Source organism: Charadrius vociferus, unplaced genomic scaffold (genome assembly GCF_000708025.1).
Source record: "Charadrius vociferus isolate BGI_N301 unplaced genomic scaffold, ASM70802v2 scaffold259, whole genome shotgun sequence".
Lineage (NCBI taxonomy): Eukaryota > Metazoa > Chordata > Aves > Charadriiformes > Charadriidae > Charadrius > Charadrius vociferus.
This window is the reverse complement of record NW_009661368.1, coordinates 5,017,984-5,037,755: the sequence shown is the minus strand read 5'-3', so window position 1 is coordinate 5,037,755 and position 19,772 is coordinate 5,017,984. Positions and strand designations below refer to the sequence as shown.

At 38.7% G+C, this 19,772-nt stretch overlaps 1 protein-coding gene across 1 annotated transcript in view; it reads right to left on the bottom strand.

The window, feature by feature from the left end:
- Nucleotides 1-19,528, bottom strand: part of RTEL1 (regulator of telomere elongation helicase 1) — a 47,153-nt gene extending 27,625 nt beyond the window's left edge. The window contains exons 1-15 of the mRNA XM_009893566.1: nt 19,427-19,528; nt 18,070-18,268; nt 17,618-17,711; nt 16,580-16,661; nt 15,943-16,003; nt 15,631-15,706; nt 14,842-14,926; nt 13,630-13,695; nt 11,286-11,439; nt 10,606-10,644; nt 9,855-9,933; nt 8,937-9,034; nt 7,532-7,587; nt 4,489-4,563; nt 3,488-3,569 (exon numbers count right to left, since the gene is read on the bottom strand). Of these exons, the coding sequence (XP_009891868.1) occupies nt 3,488-3,569; nt 4,489-4,563; nt 7,532-7,587; nt 8,937-9,034; nt 9,855-9,933; nt 10,606-10,644; nt 11,286-11,439; nt 13,630-13,695; nt 14,842-14,926; nt 15,631-15,706; nt 15,943-16,003; nt 16,580-16,661; nt 17,618-17,711; nt 18,070-18,268; nt 19,427-19,528 (1,348 nt within the window). The remainder of the gene's footprint in view (nt 1-3,487; nt 3,570-4,488; nt 4,564-7,531; nt 7,588-8,936; nt 9,035-9,854; nt 9,934-10,605; nt 10,645-11,285; nt 11,440-13,629; nt 13,696-14,841; nt 14,927-15,630; nt 15,707-15,942; nt 16,004-16,579; nt 16,662-17,617; nt 17,712-18,069; nt 18,269-19,426) is intronic.
- Between the last annotated feature and the right edge of the window lie 244 nt (nt 19,529-19,772).

The following is a 19,772-nucleotide window of genomic DNA, read 5'->3' as shown; positions in this document are numbered from 1 at the left end:
CAAAGTAGACCTCTGCAGCAGCTTTTTCCATCCCTGGTACAAGGACAGCTAATCCATGGAGAAAGGGTTTGCTAATGGTTTACAACACGGTGGTTTAGAGCAAACCAAGAGTTTTTATCTTAATGTAAAACTGCAACAGTTCAAGATTGCATTCGTAAGTGCACAGAACAGATAGCCAGGGCATCAACCATCCCAAGCTATGCCACTTCTCCGCACCAATTCAGTTTGTAGAGAATCACGCCTGAGTGAATAATTTCAAAAAAATCCTTTGAAAACAGCTATTCTTAAAGGTTTGCATTATTTCCATACAATCTGCTATACCACTACAGGAAACTGGAGACTTGATCAGTCTTGTCTGGCCTCTGCTGGGTTTGCACATGGTGCAAGTCTCAACAAATTGCTAGCCTGTTGCATGGGTACTTGCAAATACTGTTTTTATTTGAAGAGCAAATATATCAGTATGTGTCTACTGAGTCACAGGAGAATTCTGCGATTGCTTCGTATTGATTTTGTGTATAAATCCTGCAAATTATGCAATAAACCTGAAGTGTTTCTATTAGCCTTTTCCTGCAGACATACAGGAATAATTCTAAGTAGATTTTGTTAAGTAACTTCCAACTCCAATTGAGCAATATTTGCAGATTACCAAACAGCATGCTTCTGTCAGAAACAGAGCAGAACTCACTTTGTGGAAACACTTAAGGGGACGTTATGGGCAAACCTACTAAATTCGTGGAAACTCACTCTTCGAAAAATGTTACTTTTGTCCTTAAGAATATGACTTCTAAGAAACAAATACTTATATTCTTAAGAGTGTTTAACTGAGTAATTAAGTAGATAGTTACGAGTCAAGGTATTTACAAAGATCCTTGAAGAGTATTCTATTAAGAAGGCCTAGCTAAAGGGATATGCTTTTGTTTTCTCGAATCAGAAAATATTTTGTTTTCCACCTAACTGTATTTATTAAAAAATAAATAAAAATTTCAGAGAGAAAGAATACTGAAGTCCAACAAAGCCAAGCTCAGTGCTGCTTTATAGGAGCCTAAGGATAAGCCTTTGATTCAAAAGCCAAGTTGCTTTTCTTCTAAATATGTTGTTTTGAAGCATGCTTATATTGAGGTAGTTACAGACACTAAGTTCTGCAGAGAATAAGGAACAAAATAGGTGGGAGGAGAGAAACCTCAGTTGAACAAGAATGACTGAAAAGTATAGTTGAGTGTGAAACTCTCAAGAAATGACAACATGCCCTGAAGAATTTCAGAACTTGCTCAAAAAAAGGTCATCTCAGACAAGGTAACAGTGCCCTGAGGCTGGTACCCAGCAGGCATTTTCTGGCGAAGAATTCACATTCTCAAGTGTTATTTCTCTGGCACATCACATCAATCTTCACCACAGAGTTTCAGAACGAGCCAACCAATTATAACTCCTCCACAATATAGGAGTAATTTCAGAGATTAATAACTTTCATGGAATTTGCTACTATAATACCTTCAGCAAACATTTTCATCATCATATCTATACATGAATCTCCTTCTTGTAAAAGGTAGTTACAGCATTAGCAACACTAATTCCGTGTTTCACCCAACACAGTTATACAGAAAAATATAGCTGATACGAGGGGAACAGAACATTTTGTTAACCTGAAGGAGAGTTTCCCATTCTTGAGCTGGTCTGAAGATTTTCTCTACGCTGATAGAAGCAACCATTCCATAATGGAGATGACTTTCTTTCACTGGAATAATTGCACTAGAACTATTCCAGCAGTGCACAAAGCAGCACTGGCACAAGAACATTTTATATTGAGATTGCTTATGTCACCTCCCCTTTAAAAGTAACTATAAAACTGAAAAGCACCTCCTTGACTCATTGTATCAACAATGAAGCTGTACTTGGAAACATAAAACTACAAAGGAACACCCTCAAACAATCCCAGAATTCTTCAAACTAAAAGTCCCGAAGCCTTAAAAACCTACACTGTTCTGGAGTAAGAGAGCTCTGGGGCAACACGAATGCTCCAACTCTCTTAATCTTACAGATGACCAAAAAAAAACCTACAACCAAAGCCACTGGTTCTCTGCTAACTTTGTAGAGGAAAAAAAATCCTTCCCAATCCCACATCTACTGATCATGGAATTTTCAGAGTGTGAAGGGACCTCTAGAGATCATCTAGTCCCACTCCCCTGCTAAAGCAGGATTGCCCAGAGCACATCACTCAGGACTGCATCCAGGCGGGTCTTGCAAATCTCCAGAAAGGGGACTCCACCCCCTCCCTGGGCAGCCTGTGCCACTGCTCTGCCACCCCAACCGTAAAGAAGTTTTTCCGTGTATTTGAATGGAACGTCCTATGTTCCAACTTGTGCCTGTTGCCCCTCGTCCTGTCACTGGGAACCACTGAAAAGAGACTGGCTCCATCCTCCTTCAACCCACCCTTTAGATCCTTGTATGCCATAATAAGGTCTCCCCTCAGCCTTCTCTTCTCCAGGCTAAAGAGTCCCAGCTCTCTCAGCCTTTCCTCATACGGGAGATGCTCCAAACCCTCAATCAGCTTAGTTGCCCTACGCCGGACTCTCTCCAGCAGTTCCCTGTCTCTCTTGAACTGGGAAGCCCAAAATTGGACACAGTATTCCAGTTGTGGCCTCACCAGTGCAGAGTAGAGGGGGAGAATGACCTCCCTGAACCTACTGGTCACACCCTTGATTCTTATCCATAAACACTCAACACTGTCATTCACATTATTATGTTCTAGACATTCAAAACTGCCCCTAACGTAGAGGGCCACCCCACCACCTCTCCTTCCTTGCCTATCCCTTCTGAAAAGTTGGTAGCCCATCGATAACAGCACTCCAGTTGTGAGAGTCTTCCCACCACGTTTCTGTGATAACAACTATATCACAGTTTCCTTGCTGTACAATGGCCTCCAGCTCCTCCTGTTTATTCCCCATGCTGCGTGCATTAGTGTAGATGCACTTCAGCTGGGCTAATTGTCCTGCACTTTTCTGGGGGGACAAGCCCTAATTCCCACCTGATCACGCTCAGACACTTCTGTAGTTACCAAATTATCACTACCCCTGATGTCTTCACTGCCACATGAATCACCATCCCCGCCATCACTGGGACTGATGGTTTTCACTTGGACCATAGCAAGAAGTCATATTAATCACGCACTTAAGGCTTTCCAGCTCTGTGAGGAACAGTACTACGCCATTTGGGTTCAAAAATTTTTTTGCGTACAGACAGATCTGGAGCGTGCCCTCATTGAGTTATTCTGTTCAGCCCTTCATTCCTCAGCATCGTTTTTAACGTTTGAGATAACATAGGTGGTGTTTCACTCAAAATCCTGCAATGACTTTCCAAAACGTGGCAGAGGACTCCCTGTTCATGAATGGAAGTAATGCAAATTGGGATGTCTTCAGTTGTTTTCTCTTATTTAAATCAGAAAGGAGTAGTTGAACTTTTGCATAAGCCTCCCCAAGACCAAGTCCTGTACCTTGTTTTTTTGCAGATGACGAATTCCAGAGATCTGTCCTTTGTTTCTTCTTCTGATTACTGTTATCCAGATGAATATGTACCTGAAGGAAAATAAAAGAAACATTTCTAGAGATAGCTACAGAAATGAACTTGCACTTCATCCCTCAAAAAAAATAGCCCATATTAAGGGTAGTTAATGAAATAATAGTGTTAGTAAGGTCTTATTACTTCTTGTCTGTCTTTCCTATTTTGTTTCGTCTTTCATAATGTATCTAACAAGGTGCAAAGAACATCACCATTTAACCAGCCATTTTGAGTCAGTTTATGGGAGCAGCTTTTCATGGGCTGCCCTGAGCAGAGACAAAGCAGCCCATTATTTGGGTATTGTCCATCAGAATAAAACACACAGACTAAAAAAGAAATATTATTGTTTTAGAAAGACTCGCTTCATTTGGCAACAAAATTAGTATCATGTCTTAATATGAAAGTTACTTTCTTTCTAAAAAAAGATCTGTTCCCAAAACTCATTATAGCATCACAGCTCGTAAGTCCCAAACACAAAATAAATTATAAGGAGTTCGGGGCATAAGGTTCAGTGGCTCTGGTATACTTGCTTGGTAATAGACTAAACTAAAGTCAAGAGAACAGATTACTGCAAGAACACATCAATTCTTGCATAACATGCGGTATCAAAGTTTTCAATAATTCACATTGGCTGCACTTTCCTAATTTTGTTTTAGTTTCTTTAAAAATTACTGTGTAGCTCCTCTTTTACGTTGGAAACTAAACTAACTTCTGTTCCTTTGGTGGTGTTTTTTTGGTTTGTTTTTTTGGTGGTTTTGGTGGTGGTGTTTTTTTGTTTGGTTTTTGTTTGGTTGGTTTTTTTTAAGAACTTAAATATCCTTCCTGTAATCAACATGATCTTTTGCTATACCATCCACATCCTTCTGAGTCTTGGATACACTAAGCACGGACATTAAATGCCAGCAAGGAAAATGTAGAACAAAAAGCATTCCATACCTTATAATATTTAGATATTGCCTGATGTGGCATGAAACCTGTTGTGCCTTCAGGAGGATCGATGTTAAATACTGTCTGGAAAATGGATGTAAACAAATGAAAAGATTTAACAACTGTTTCCAGAAAAATCCGTAATGTATCTTTGCACTGACAAGCATCTCCACAAAAGTTACTGCTGCGATAACTTTAAATATATCTCCTGTTATTAACTAAAGACAGAAAATCTTGAATAAATTCATTTTTTACAGGCAATTTCTGCTAACCACCTGGCTTTCTTATTGTTCCAAAAAATGCAAGCCAGTATCTAAATATATTCAAACTATACAAATGACAGTATTATTATTCAGACTGTTCATGACTTCTGGCTGTGGATAACCATAAATACACTACACATTAATCAGATCGCAGAGTCACAACTGAGTGTAAGAGAACTTTTTCAATTCCTTTAGTTCAAAATTTCAGCCATGGTACCCTACACTAATGATACTCTGCTTAGGAAAAAAAACTCACAAGTTGTAATCACATCTAGTTGTTCGTATATTAAATTAAAAGCCCCTATCAACTCTTCTGCACAGTTACGCTTCTTCCCCTTTCCTGTGTGTGATGTCTTATGACTAAGGGCGGTGCTCTTTCAAACACATGGCATTTCAGTACAACTTCAGTGAAAACAGCTGTGTGCTTCTCAAATATTTATAACTTCTGTTAATTTTTCTAAACAAAATTTCTTCAGACATTTAAAAGGAATTATTCAAGCTCATAAGAATATCAGCTAGTTGCACCAGTCAAAAAGAAAAAAAGCACAATTCCTGGAAATACTAACTTATGAAAAATGGCCAAATACAGAGTGTACAAAAAAGATTTCAGTAAGTGTTCTTCAAAAAGGAGGAAAAAAATATTATTAATAAAAACAAGCTGGTTATAAATTAAGTCTTGAAGACAAGGCTCTGCAGCAAGAAAACACTGTGTTCAAGCAGCAAAGACTGTGACCTAGTCCGACTTACAAATATCTCAGAATAACAACCTATCACATGGCAGATGATTTTCATGACTTCATACACTACTATTAGACAAAGCAATCATGGAAAGTCTTTATCAAGTAAGAAAAACGAATCATCTATAGGAATGACTGTATTACCTTGAGCTGACTGTTCTCCTACAAGCATCCAATAATGTTTTTATGAAAATTTTAAACTATCAACTTTATTCTTTTCTATTAAATTCCAATTCTAAAAGAAGAGGATTCACAATTAAGCTAATATAGCAAGTGGACTCTTCGGTGAAAAGCAACGATACTGAACAATTTGCACGTCCTCTTTGTAAGATTTTCTAGCAATAAGCAGGAAGACAACCTGAATTTTGTCAGTAGATTTCAGTACATATGACAAAATAGGCTTGAGCTGTGTCATTCAAAATAAATAAATAAAAACCAAGACTCGGGATAGGACTTTTAGAGGACATGGCTAAATTCAAATCTAGATGATTTAATGCCTCCTGGTTTACTTAAAATGAACACTAAAACCTAAACAGAGCAATAGTCTCAGGTAAAGGGAAATGTTACCAATCCTTCAGCAAAAAGGGAAAACTGAAGTGTACAGTTTGTACCGCACCCAGACAGAAAAGAATTTCATTACAAATCTTCTAACAAGTGTTCTGGAAATAAGCAAGGAAGGAAAAAAGATTTCATCTGCTGCTGCCAAATGCAGAGCTGGACACAGAAGTAATTCACTTTTCAGCTTAGATCAACTGCTGTGTTCTTCCTCATTTTTGCTCTTACGTAGATTTTACTCTCCTCCTGCCTGTGTTTCCATTATTTTTCACCTTTTTTGACACTCCTGTGCTTCCTATAAACATAGATTACACTTGTAAGAGGCACATTTTCCAGAAGAAAGATCTATGACATCAAAGATTTCTGAAAAAGTCTGGCAGCTTATCTATTAAGCAGGCTACCAGTGAGTAGAACAAAACCACAGAACTGCAAAGAGACTGACCATTGCCAGCCACTACAGACTTTAACGTCATGGAATTTCTTGCATCAATGGCTGAATTAAGATTTTTAATAGGAAAAAAAAAAAAAGGAATCATTGAACCAAACCAGAAAAGCAGTGATTAACACACATTAAAATGCCATTGTTATTATCACTCACCTACTAAAGATGGGGGGAAAGAGATCTTTTTGATCCAAAAAACCCACAAGTATTTGGGAGATAAAGGTCTTATTTCACCGTAAGGAAAAGGTCTAATTCAACCTGACACCCAGTAACTCAGGCCAGGACGATGCTCTGAAATCACCAGATTCTGGGAATATAGTGAACTTTATCCCAAGCATCGGCAGATTTTCCAATATGTAACAATACACCAAAGATGTTATTTTGTTTGAACTTTAAGCTGTCCAACCATTACCCTCTTTTTGAGTATCACTCAACAGTATTAGAGCTTTGGTTAACTTCAGAGGGAAGCTAGAAATTGAATTTCAGGCCACTGATCCACTGTACCTTCAGTTTTTACTGAAGGTAAAGGGGCCCAGTTTTTTCATAATCAATGTTTTGCATGCGCACAACAGGGAGAGAACTGACAGCACCCCATGGATATCCACAAGTGCCCCATTCAGCTCCTGTGGCTCTAAAAAGATTTTTATTTTACAGATCCCTGAACTTAATTCAATGAAAAAAATACAGTTAAATTATCTTTTGCTTGGTTTTTTCTTTAGCCTGTCCTGTCATTTCATGAGAAGGTCTCATATTCCCAAACATTGCTGCTAGAAACAGCTCAATAACCAAGCTCCACCTGGTGGAGGCTAAAACCAGACAGATATAAATCGTGCTTGTCCAAAAAGGGAGATCAAAACTAGCAAAGAACAACCCAGGTAAAAATCAAAGTAGAACATCCCATTAGGCATCAGCTTTCTCCTCAAAAACCCATAGACTTCCATCGATGGACAAGTGTATATACAATCAAGAATAAAATAGATCCAACGTCTCTCCACATTTTTTAAACCCACTCTTCTATCCTTCAGACGTACACAGAAGCAGCATTAATTATTTACCTGGATAATATCTGAGAGCTTATGCAATCCAGACGTATTGACAAATATCCCAGTACCTAGAGAGAATAACGCATGATTACTTTTACAACACAAATATACATCTGTTTGTATATATACCCATATGCTATTTGAACAGCACAATGCTCTATGAATACAATGCCTTGAAAATATTGTCTGAAACAAATAAATTATTTCAAGTTTATCCCCATTATTCAGGATGCAAGGAGAAATGTAAAACTGGCATTCTAATGGAAGTTTCACATCTCCGATGCATTGGGAAACTGTCACCTGAGACAACTACATAAACTTCTTAAGGCTCCTCTCCATTACAAAACTGGAAAGGAGATAATTAAGAGAAAGAGAGGCATGCGTAAACTGTTTGGTTACTTTTTCAAAAGCTCACACAACTAATATTAGTCTCGTAAAAAAAAAAAAAAAAAAAAAAAGAATAGAAAACTGACTACCCCGTTATGCAGAGAGAGCCAAACTAACCTTTGCTATAGCTATAACCAGCCCTTTACAATCACATCCCAGCCTCTAGTATGCTCAAAACAGTGACTACAGAGCAAGTGACAAGAACACAGGAAATACACTGATGATGAGAATTTTGACCACAGAAACGATAAACAGATGCACCTGTTAAGCCAGAGTGCAAACAGCGTAAAAGGAGAAAAATGCTGGGGGAAAAAAAGAGGAAGGATAGATGTGTTCTCAAAGGCTGCACTTGCAGAACAGTCAGTGTACATTCTAGTCTCCATGGAGTGAGCTTGCTCTCTTCAATGCTTTTACTGAAGAGCCTGCTAGTAAGAACTAACTAAATCATTTTCTTAGCACATGTGGAAGTTGGAGGTTTTTCTTTGCATAAGGGCAAATTAAGAACAAAATGCTGATAGACATTAGAATAGAAGCTTGCTGAATCAATAAAAAAAAAAAAAACAAAAAAGAAAAACCACCACACTACATGATTCCCCAAATTCCTGTTTCATAACTACATGACCAGGGAGGACTCAAGACACCAAAATTGCCATCAGTAAAATGTCAACAAGCTCCATCCCACAATTCTCCTGGGTTTGGAGAAAAAGAGTGTTGTGTGCAAAAATCCTCTACATATGCACATGTGTGTACACACATACGTGGTACACACTCAGGTTTTGACACAAAGCAGTTCCTAAAAGTAGTTCTGTTGCACGAACAGACATAAAACACATTTCCCAGCAGAGGACCTCACAGCAAGTCTTAATAAAAAGACACAGGTCCTCAGGGTCAGATTTTAGCTTTTAAAAGGTTTATAATTTAAATCTAAATAAAGAAGCCTTTCTCCTCCTCTCTCCAAAGGATTCAAATTTCCAATTGCTTACATTACAGAGAAAAGTTTGAGTGAAACAACTAACAATTTTAAACTTACGGCCTGAAAGAAACTGTAAAATCTGCTCTAGCGACTCCAAGAGTAAGGATTTGGTCTGGAATGTTATTTGGGCCTCTGCAAACAGATCGAAGATGTAGCTGCAATTTACAAAGAAAAAACACAAATGGGTAAACACTGTAAATAATCACATGGACACAATTACTGTTACTCTTTTACAACAACAACAATTCCCCCATCTAGTAGCAAAACGTTCTTGTTTCCATGAGAAAGAAGAATTTACAGGCCAATATTGGCTTGTATTAAAAATAGTGTGGCCAGCAGGACTAGGGAAGGGATTGCCCCACTGTACTCGGCACTGGTGAGGCCGTGCCTCAAATACTATGTCCCATTTTGGGCCCCTCACTACAAAAAAGACATTGAGGTGCTGAAGCGTGTCCAGAGAAGGGCAATGAAGCTGCTGAGGAGTCTGGAGAACAAGACTTATGACGAGCAGCTTAAGGGAACTGGGGTTGTTCAGCCTGGAGAAAAGAAGGCTGAGAGGAGACCTTCTCACTCTCTACAACTGCCTGAAAGGAGGTTGTAGCGAGGTGAAGAATTAGCAAGGGACAGGACAAGAGGAAATGGCCTCAAGTTGCAGCAGGGCAGGTTTAGATTCGATGTTAGGAAAAATTTCTTCACCCAAAGGGTGATCCAACAATAGAACAGACTGCCCAGGGAAGTGGTGAAATTGCCATCCCTGGAGGTATTTAAAAGATGGGTAGACGTGGTGCTGAGGGACATGGTTTAGTGGTGGTTTTGGCAGTGTTAAGTTGATGGTTGGGCTCAATGATCTTAAAGGTCCCTTCCAACCTAGATGATTCTATGATTCCACCAATCCTAACAGCTGACCCAGTTTCACCTGGGTCTAGAATCTGTTCTACTTTTAACATGCAAACACATTAACAAGAAGAAATTTACCTTCCCTCTTTGGTGACTCCACTACCATTCGGTGGCAGCTCCACTGCATCAATAGCACTTTCTAGCTGAAGAAGAATTTCTTTAAGAGAACCAAGTGGGGAAAAAAGTTAGGGTTCCCAGAAACTCACTTCTGGGACACATCTAAACCTCTTATTCAAATGTACTTTATTACAAAGGCTTTTACCAAAGGCAGCAATCTAGCTGTTTTCTTGATTCTGTCAACAAATCAAAACGATCAAAAACAATTTCCTAAATATCATCTCTAATTATTCATATTCACCTTTAAGAACTTCTATGACCTCAATTCTTAGATGATGCTTAAGTTGTCAGCCAAATGTTAACCTCTTCTCTATAGATGGGGAAAGTTGTTCTTGGAAATGCTTTGTAAAAAAAAAAAGCTTCAGGCAACTCAAGCTCTTGCTATTAACTTTATGTAGCATCATGTTCTTACAGCAGAATGATGCAACTAAAGTAATTCCAGCACACTGACTAGAAAACAAGGGAGCTTCTAGCAAAGAAGGAAGCAATGTATTCATCTGCCAAATCTTTCATTTTTTTTTTGGAAAAAAAATGTAACTAAATACCCCACAAAATTCTCTGAAAAAAAAAAAAGAGACAACTTAAACCTCCATGAATTTCTCAGTTATGAACAATGTCTACAGAAACGCTATATGAACCTGATTTATAGTTGTTGACCTCCTGAAACTGTTTCAATAACAATTTTCAACAAAACAAAAAAAAATAACCTTACTCTTTATCTTTGCTATATCTTCAAGTTCCATGTTCAGTCCTGTTGAAGAAAGGAAAGATTTCAAAGAGGATGCTTCATGTCCGTTTCATTCCTATTCCCTGGGGAAGGACTTTTTACTAGGGCATGTAGTGATAGGACGAGGGGAAATGGCTATAAACTGGAAGAGGGCAGGTTTAGATTAAACATGAGGAAGAAGTTTTTCACTCTGAGGGTGGTGAGGCACTGGCACAGGTTGCCCAGAGAGGTTGTTGAGGCCCCATCCCTGGAGGTGTTCAAGGCCAGGCTGGAGGTGGCCGTGGGCAACCTGGGCTGGTGGGAGGTGTCCCTGTCCAGGGCAGGGGGGGTTGGAACTCGATGATCTTCAAGGTCCCTTCCAACCTAAACCATTCTATGATTCTATTTTTTTATGGCTTTTCAGAAATTATGCATATGAGTGCCAGAACTGTGTACATGGAAAGACATCTGTACTCCACTCGCTCTTCTGTTTCAGGACCCCTCATGTCACATTGGTTTGGCCAAATCTTCTCATGTTTGTCTAAACAGCGATTACTAATTAACAATAATATATCTATGAATGAGACTAAATTTTCCAGAAACCGTTAGGAAAAGTTATTTTCCAGTTCTTGGGTAGTGGCATCCTATAATCCCAGGAAAAAAGTGGTTGGTGGTTGTCAACACACCTGAATTGGCCAACTCCATGTTGAATTCAGCATTTATTTCATTCTGTTGAACTACTTTGGCTTGTTCTTCCAGTACGACATTTAGAGCATCCATTGCAGAAGCCAAATCATAGGGTGTCAAGTCAAAAGAAGATGACTCCTCACACAACTTCTCCTAAAATATAAGGAATGGAAGCATTACTTATACTGCTCAGTGTGGTATTTACTCAGGCAATTTCATATACGATAAAGACCAGATGACCAGACTTGATTTCATTTCTGATCTCCAGCTCAGGCCAGAGGACATTCTATAAACACCTCAAGACTTTGGCTACTAGTAGGCATCCTTTTTTCTGAAGAGTAGAACAGATTTTCCCTCTTCCGCATTATCAACATTCTACCATTCCCATCTAGTAGCAAATTCCTGTCATCATTAAGATCTCTTTTGTTTCTAATAAGTGTCACCTCCTCTGTGTTCTTAGTGTTGCTGCTAGTAGATTTTTCCTGACATTCTTTTATTTCTGCCACACAGTTGCCCGATAGCTTGCTGCCCAATGACAAACTGTTCAAGTAGCAAATTTTTTTGTTGGAGAATCAGTTTGTCCTCTGAAAGAGCTACTTCCCAGTCCCTCTCATACTCATAGGAAATACTCGCATCCCTATATTTGCTCACACGAAGACACGGTCCTTGCCTCTCATGATCTTGCATTCAGAGAAGGGGGCATAGAGAAAAAAAGGGAATGGGAGCCATGAAAACAAGCAGTAAAATCCGTATTATTCATATGTAAAATTTGGGCCAAATGTATGCCTGAGCAAATATTATTATAGAGAAGGAAGGAAGGAAACATACTAGCTCTCTCTAAAAAAAAAAAAAATAAAAGTAGTAACGGTTTCACCACTCACCAAACTGCTAAGTTTGACAAAACTCTCTGTGACCTTGAAAGATAAGTCACATATTGTTTTGTCACAAATTTTTCCCTCATGGAAAGGACCATTTTCCCTGAGGAATTAAGAGAAATAGTAAGGACTAGCCTACACAAAAATTTGACTGCAATAGCTATGAAGAAATAAGTCATAAAGAAAAAAACGCTGAACTAGCTGCATGCGCAAACAACCTAATCAGAAAGAAATCCATTTTACTTCAGAGTAATTACTAAATTTCAACATATTAACCTGGAAATGACAGTACCATGGGAGAAATATTGCAAAACGTGTAGTTATAGAATAGCTGTTCTGGTTAATTTCTGCATGCAGGCATCAATTAATATTTTTAAAACACTATACAGGGGAAAAAAAAAAATATCCAAACAACTGTGACTGGATTTCCACCCATTTTTCAACAGAAAAAAGATGTTCTGATGAAAAGAGCACATACTGGTCGCAACTTGGCAACTATCTCTAGTGAAACATAGCACACCCTCTGGTGGCATGTTTACTGAAAGAACATGCAACCAGGAAAGAAACTTTGCAGCTGTTTAGCAGAAGTCCCACTGGGAAGTCGCTTATGTGGTAGAAAAAAAGGGACATATTTCAAATGTTGCTTTGCATTTCATTATTAAGGCAAAAGGCTGCAGTTTCGAGCCAACAAAGAGGAAGTTCTCATGGAATTACGGAATCTTCAGAGTGTGAAGGGACCTCTAGAGATCATCTAGTCCCACTCCCCTGCTAAAGCAGGATTGCCCAGAGCACATCACTCAGGACTGCATCCAGGCGGGTCTTGCAAATCTCCAGAAAGGGGACTCCACCCCCTCCCTGGGCAGCCTGTGCCACTGCTCTGCCACCCCAACCGTAAAGAAGTTTTTCCGTGTATTTGAACGGAACGTCCTATGTTCCAACTTGTGCCCGTTGCCCCTCGTCCTGTCACTGGGAACCACTGAAAAGAGACTGGCTCCATCCTCCTTCAACCCACCCTTTAGATACTTATAAGCAATAATAAGCATAATGCAGCACTTTCTTCTTTCTTTTTTTCTCTGAGTGAAGACTTGGAAATATTACAAGAGTCACATTTGCCATTTACTGCACTTGGACAGCTAATGCAGATGAGCTTCAAGAATTGATCTTTCATGATTTCTTACACCCTGGATGAGAACTCTCCAGACAAGAAAACAAGCATCCTCATAAATTTGGAGATCCACCCTTCAGGAAGAAACTATCACCTTGTAGAAAATCATAGTAGCGTCAAAGGACCATTAAACAAACTACAAAGCTTTAACTGTCACAGAAACAAGAAATATTCATGATAATGAACACTAACAACTGAAATACCTAAGTACAGATTTTACAGACTGTTTGTAATAGGGCACAGGTCTGTTTTTCAATTTGGGTGAAATTTGAAAAATGGCAACAGACCAGAAAAAAAACTTACCACATTGTGAGCTTCATCAAGTATTACCACAGTGCCCTTCAGGTCTAAGTTGTGTGCTCTCCGGCTCTAAATGATGAAGAGGAGAATGAGGGAATGGACAAAAAAGTTACAGAGAAATATAAATTTGATTGACTGAGAAATTGGTTCATGAGACAGATTTGGGTTTTCATGCATTCTGAATACTTTTTTTTTTTTTTTAAGAAACCACAAGTAATCACTGTGGCTAACTAATATATAAACCACAGAATTGTTTCCTCTGGAAATGAAGGTGATAAAATGCATCATGTAAAAGTTTATGGAGGTTACAATTTACATTGTAATAAAGAAAAAAAACCCCAACAGTTGTACCATACTAGGACACACAAGTTTAATCATTATGAATTTCAGTCACTATTTTTTCAGATAGGGATCTGGGATGAGTGGGGTGTCAAGCAGGGGGATTTGCCCCGTTTTTGCAAATATATACTTGTGTCATCTTTGCAAGAAGTAGATGCTCTGAAAACACTCCCGACAGTACCAGATCATATAACTTAATTTCACAATGCTTAAGGTGGTCAGAGATTTTTTAATTTATTTTTTTTTTATATACAAACATTTGGTCTTTTTGCTATTTGTACCAGTGGAATGTAATCTGGCTTTTACTATAATTCACGAAGATATTCAAGTCGCATGAAGACATCAGCAGTTTCGTTTCCTCAACAGAGTTTTCAAAGGTTTCATTTTCTATCCATGAAAAAAGGACAACTTACTGCAACAGCTTTTTTTACAAAGCCAGTGATTATTTCCAAAAGAGATGTCCAATCGCTACTGAAAATTTTTCCTTATTCTAGAAATCACACAGCTGGCTACAGAAACAAAATTTCTCAGAATGCATAGAAAAATACTGCATAGTGTGTGACTGAAGATTTGTATTCAGGAGGTAAATATCACCAAGCAACAAGGGCATCACTTTCTGCAAAGCTAATTCTATCAAAATAGCAAGACCTCAAACAAAAAAAAAGAAAAAAGAGAATACTTCTCAACTGTGGGAAAGAACTTTACGGAGAAAAACACAAAAGGAGTTCTGAATTTGAACTGGGTTATGATTAGTTTTGAAGTAGACCACATAATGCATTCTCTTGCTATGCATCAGTTCGTCACCACTTATCCACTAAAAGCCAGTATAAGATAAATAGAAGAACAATTGCATTTAACAGAAAAGATATATGTTACCTTTGAGTCTAGTAAATAGTTGTAAGGCATAAAAATAATATCTGCTTGCTGCTTCAGGCTTCGAGAGAGATAATAAGGACAAGCTCTGTTGGAAAGAAAGTAGTACAAATTATAAAGGAATACTTGCAGAAACATTAAGAGTGCATTCATGTATTATGTTTCATACTCTCAAGGGTTCCTATTCAACTTCTTAAGGAGTTGAAACTGACACGTTTAATTTTAGGGCAGATGGTTAGCTTTATTCACACAACACAAGTAAAAAGAAGTGTAGAAAATACTTAGCTGTGCAGTTCAACAAATCAAAGAAAAAAATTAAAGGAGAAAGAGTGGCATTCACTACTGCGTTATCATTTCGCCCCTTTAGGCTAGAAGTAAATGCTGCACTAGACTATTTTACTTCACCAAACCAGTCACCGTGTCCTCTTAGATCTGAAACAAAACCGCAATATCATTTGTCACCCCGGATGATATTGGCAGCCTCTGCTCGAGCGAGAAATAAAAATAACAGTGAGCCTGAGACTGATTCGATTCAGTCTTTACACAAGTAAGGATTGAAATAAGTTGCTGCATGATGAAAACTGCAGTAACAGAAGCTAAGGCTTTAGAGCACACATAATTTTGTTGGAAGCTGTCTCTGCAACATATTTAGCCACTCCACTTTGCTCTCATCATTGCTCTGCTACTTTAGTGTATGTCAAGTTCCATACCAAGGTATTAATAAAAACGAGCTGAGAAAGTTTTCACTGTTTTCACAAGTAAGGGGCAGGAAGGTCAGAGGGGATCATTTACCTGTGCTTGTTTCCATTTTTAACCAAGTCTTCGATATCCATGATTGATTCAATCAGTTCTTTCTCTGTGCTCTTTTCTGTGAAAAATTACATTACAACCACAAGCTCAGGTAAAGGTATCACACAAAGATTTGTTGTTACCCTGATCATCGTGCTCATCCACTTCCTAACGTTTCATTCTTGAAAGACACTAACACAGAGCAAAACACACCCACACGCACAGGCAGATTCTAACTCTTCCAAACTACTTTGCCTGCCTAGCAAGTCTCTCCTTCTCCAAAAGACAGGGTTTTACTTCCACAGCCAAACTCACCTTCCACATTGTTATAGAAATGACAAGCACGAGCCATCACTTTCATTCGGCACATGTAGATCTGTAAAATATGGTATATTTTAGCCAAGAGTAGCACAGCTTGTCAAGCATGAAAAGTGTGTTAAGGGGAGAAAAGCTATTAGCTTTCTGTAACACCAGCTAATGGATGAATGCTAATCACAGTTCTTCAGTTTTAAAATTGTGTGTCCCTCTGTCCACCTTAAAAGTTAGGCTTTTTTATGCGGCACAGAACATTTAGCTGCTTAGAGGAAATTTTGTTATATTTTGCTGCTAATACTTTTCAAAACAGTAATCTGTGATATTACTTGTGAAAATAACAGGTAAATCAATCACTGAAGCACTATTTTGAAATTATTGCTGCTCTTGAAAAACACTTAAGTGGCAGAACAGAAAGTAAACTGCAAACTATTAATTCTCACGTTTTTCTCTGGATGGAAAATGCTATCAGAGATTCAGAATTAAATTTTGCACTCACAAAACTAGAAATTAAAAAGTTCCTCAAATTTTTTTTTCCTCCAGAATTTAAACAATATCAGAGTTCAGAATTACATGCTACACACCAAAGCAAAAAACCTCCCTGTTCTCACTGTGCATGCTTTCAAGGCTCTGTTCTCACCTGCATGTGGTTGCTCTCCTGTCGCTTCACTTCAGGATTGATGCAAAGCTGCTCTCTGGAACCCAAAACACATATCTTCGGCCTGTTCAAACAGAATACACAAAACTGATATCAAAAATAACGTAAGGAAGAAGAACACAGTTGTACATGCCTAGGTTGGCTACAATATATAAAAAGCAAAAGATTCAGGAAAACCAGATGAGCCCAAAGTAAGGGTCAGAATCAGAAACAGTAAGTTAATCTGTTTGTAACAGCTATATATGTTATTCAACTCTATGGTATTGCATTTCTCCTGCTAGCAGTGGGTTGTTATAAGCAACAGTTTACAGCAGGAGGTAATGAGTAGATGCTTACATCATGCCCTGTAAAATCTGGGCTCTGTTATGACAGTTCAGCTGAATAAGCTGGGGCCTGTCATCTATGAGAAGCTATTCCAAGGTGGCTGTGGTTTTTAGAGTAAGGTTGCAACAAGAACTAATGGATTACAAACATTCACAATACTTTTTTTTTTTTTTTTTTTGCTTGTTACAAGGCCCTATCTTTACAAGAAACATACAAACAAATGATTACTGCCCTTCCAAAGAGCACAGTTAACACACTGGCACATCAACAGCTGAAAACTGTGATAGACATTGGTATAGCAAAAAACCACAAAGTTCTTCATAGATTTACATCAGCCAAAGAAATTCAACTTTGTAACAGCTTCCCACTGCCTTAAAGATATGCCTCAGGGAAAAAAAAAAAAAAAAAGAAAAAAAAAGGTAATTTTAGAAGCAAATGTGTGAAGTAAAGAACCAAAACCAGACCAAATTTGGGAAACTCCATGATCAAAGGAGATAAGAGAAGCTCTGAAGTATGAAAAAAACCCAGACCCAACAACAAAGAAATCCAGGTTCTATACATGCACATGAAGAGAACTACATTTCATTAGATACCCTTTTTTTATACATTCATGCACAAAAATTCTAACAATAACTAAATCAGACAGGTTTCTCCACCTTTTCTTTGAATAGGAACATTATTCTAAATCATATGTACCTGTAGACTGTGTTCTTTAATTCGTTAATGACCTGTGTAAGTTGTGAGTGAGTTCTGGAGGCATAAATTATTTTCGGAATGTCAGTGTAATAAGCTGTGAAATAGAGGAGAAAAAAGCAGAAAAATATTATTAGCATGGAAAGGAGAACTAGAGATATTATTAGCCTCCTTTCCCAGCTGGTACCATGGTAACAGTTTGCCTTGTAGAGACAGCAAGAAATTTTTTCATCTAACTATTCACACACACAAAAATGAGTGTCTAATGTTCTAAGAAAAATTAAAAGTATGTAAAACACCTTTAAAAATCTATAAAATGGTGAAACTGCTTCAGCTGCTAAACAATGGCTCCATGACTTTTATAATTACATACTTATTACAAAAGACAGATAAAAGCAAGTGTTCATTAACATTCTTGTATCGCCTCTACTGAGCATAAAAATCACAGTACTTACTTGGGATATCAGCATCTGTGGCAGCATTGCCCCAGGATGACATGGGTCTCTCAGGAAAGAGTTCCACTCCATTCATACGCTGTGCAATTTTGCGGGCCGAGATAGTATCTTTAAAGTGTTCCCGCCAAGCCAGAGTGGAACACAGCAGGCAGAGGGTCTTCCCTGTGCCTGTAGGGCTCTCCAAAATGCCATTTACCTTCTATATTGAAGAGCAATAAAATAAAAAGGGAAAAAAATGAGCAATTTGGAGATTCAACTAGAATAGGTCTTTGTGCAGTACTGCATTTCCCCAGTAAAAAAACAATCACTACATGGTAAACTCTACCATACGACAGAAACACACATATACCTCACAGAAAGTTGTTATAAACACACGATCTGTAGGACCCTCTAATCAACTTAGTGAGGCTCAATCTAAAACCCAGAGCCAGCTGTTATCCTTTATTTATGAATTCTCCACTCTTAGAGCAACTAGAATGCATCACATTTCAGCATAAAATACCTGAAAATATTAAAAGTTATTGCCAAAAAAAAACCTAGAAAGCGACTCTTAGATTACAGACTGCCAGTTTCCTTTAGAATTACGACTATATCCCACATCATAGTTTAGGCAGAAAAATTTGCAAGCACTTTTAAACACCTAGTCCTACTGGGTGTTACAGTTTTAAAACGCATAACAATACTACAAGTTGCAGAGAAACTAGCAGCTGGGTTTGCGCTGCTGTGACAATTCATGTTCAAGTGTATGAAAGTGATTTATAAATAACAGGCTTACAACACTTTTACTTTAAAACAAGAAGGTACCAAGCAGGAACCAAGCCATTGCCCATGACATGGAGGGATGCTGAGCCACGCGGAAAGCCAAAGCTTCCACAACAAGCTTGTTCGATCTCTTAGAACAGGGACCATGGAGATCTGTTAACCAACTGCAGATAACTACTGTATAAACCATTTTCTTATTTGACATTCATTCCGTAAGATTATCCTATCGTAGATAAAATGACGAGTTACACTCATAGTCCAAGGACTAATCACACAAAAGCAAACCCCGGATATCTAAGGGCAGACTGCACAATACAAGGATCGGTTGTTCAGTTTTTCATCCTTTTCTCATTCGGCAGAAGCATCCTATCTGCTTCTACTGACTGCCACCAACACACTGCTGGGATTTTAGTAACCATACAGTAAATAAAAGTACAAGTAAAACAAGGTCAGAGAAGACTTGGAAAAGGCAGCATACAGACAACAAAAAGTAAACTTGAATGGTGACAACCTCTTTTTAGAGAAGTCCTTTATTATGGTTAGAAATAAAACAGTAAATAAACCCAAACGCCTCTGGGGCAAGCGAGGCACTCACCTTCTGCAGACACTCCAGCACCTTGGCCATGTAGGCTTCCTGGCACTCGTAGGGTTGGAAGGGGAAATCCACCGTGATGCCGTTCAGCGTTACCTTGGGCATGTTTCCTGTCAAGTACCTGCGAGGAAGCGCAGGCCCGCCGTTTACCCTGCCGCCCACGCCGGGAGGGGGCTGCACCGCCGGTGTCACGTAGAGCGACCAAGCGGAATCGGGACAGGTTCGTTTGCACGACGAAATACCGAAAGGCCCGGTTTCCGCCCCGTATGTCGGGAAGGGACGTTCCCACCGGACCCGCAGGGCAGCCCAGGCAGGAGGCTCAGGGGGCATCGGGGGCCGGCCCGCCCGC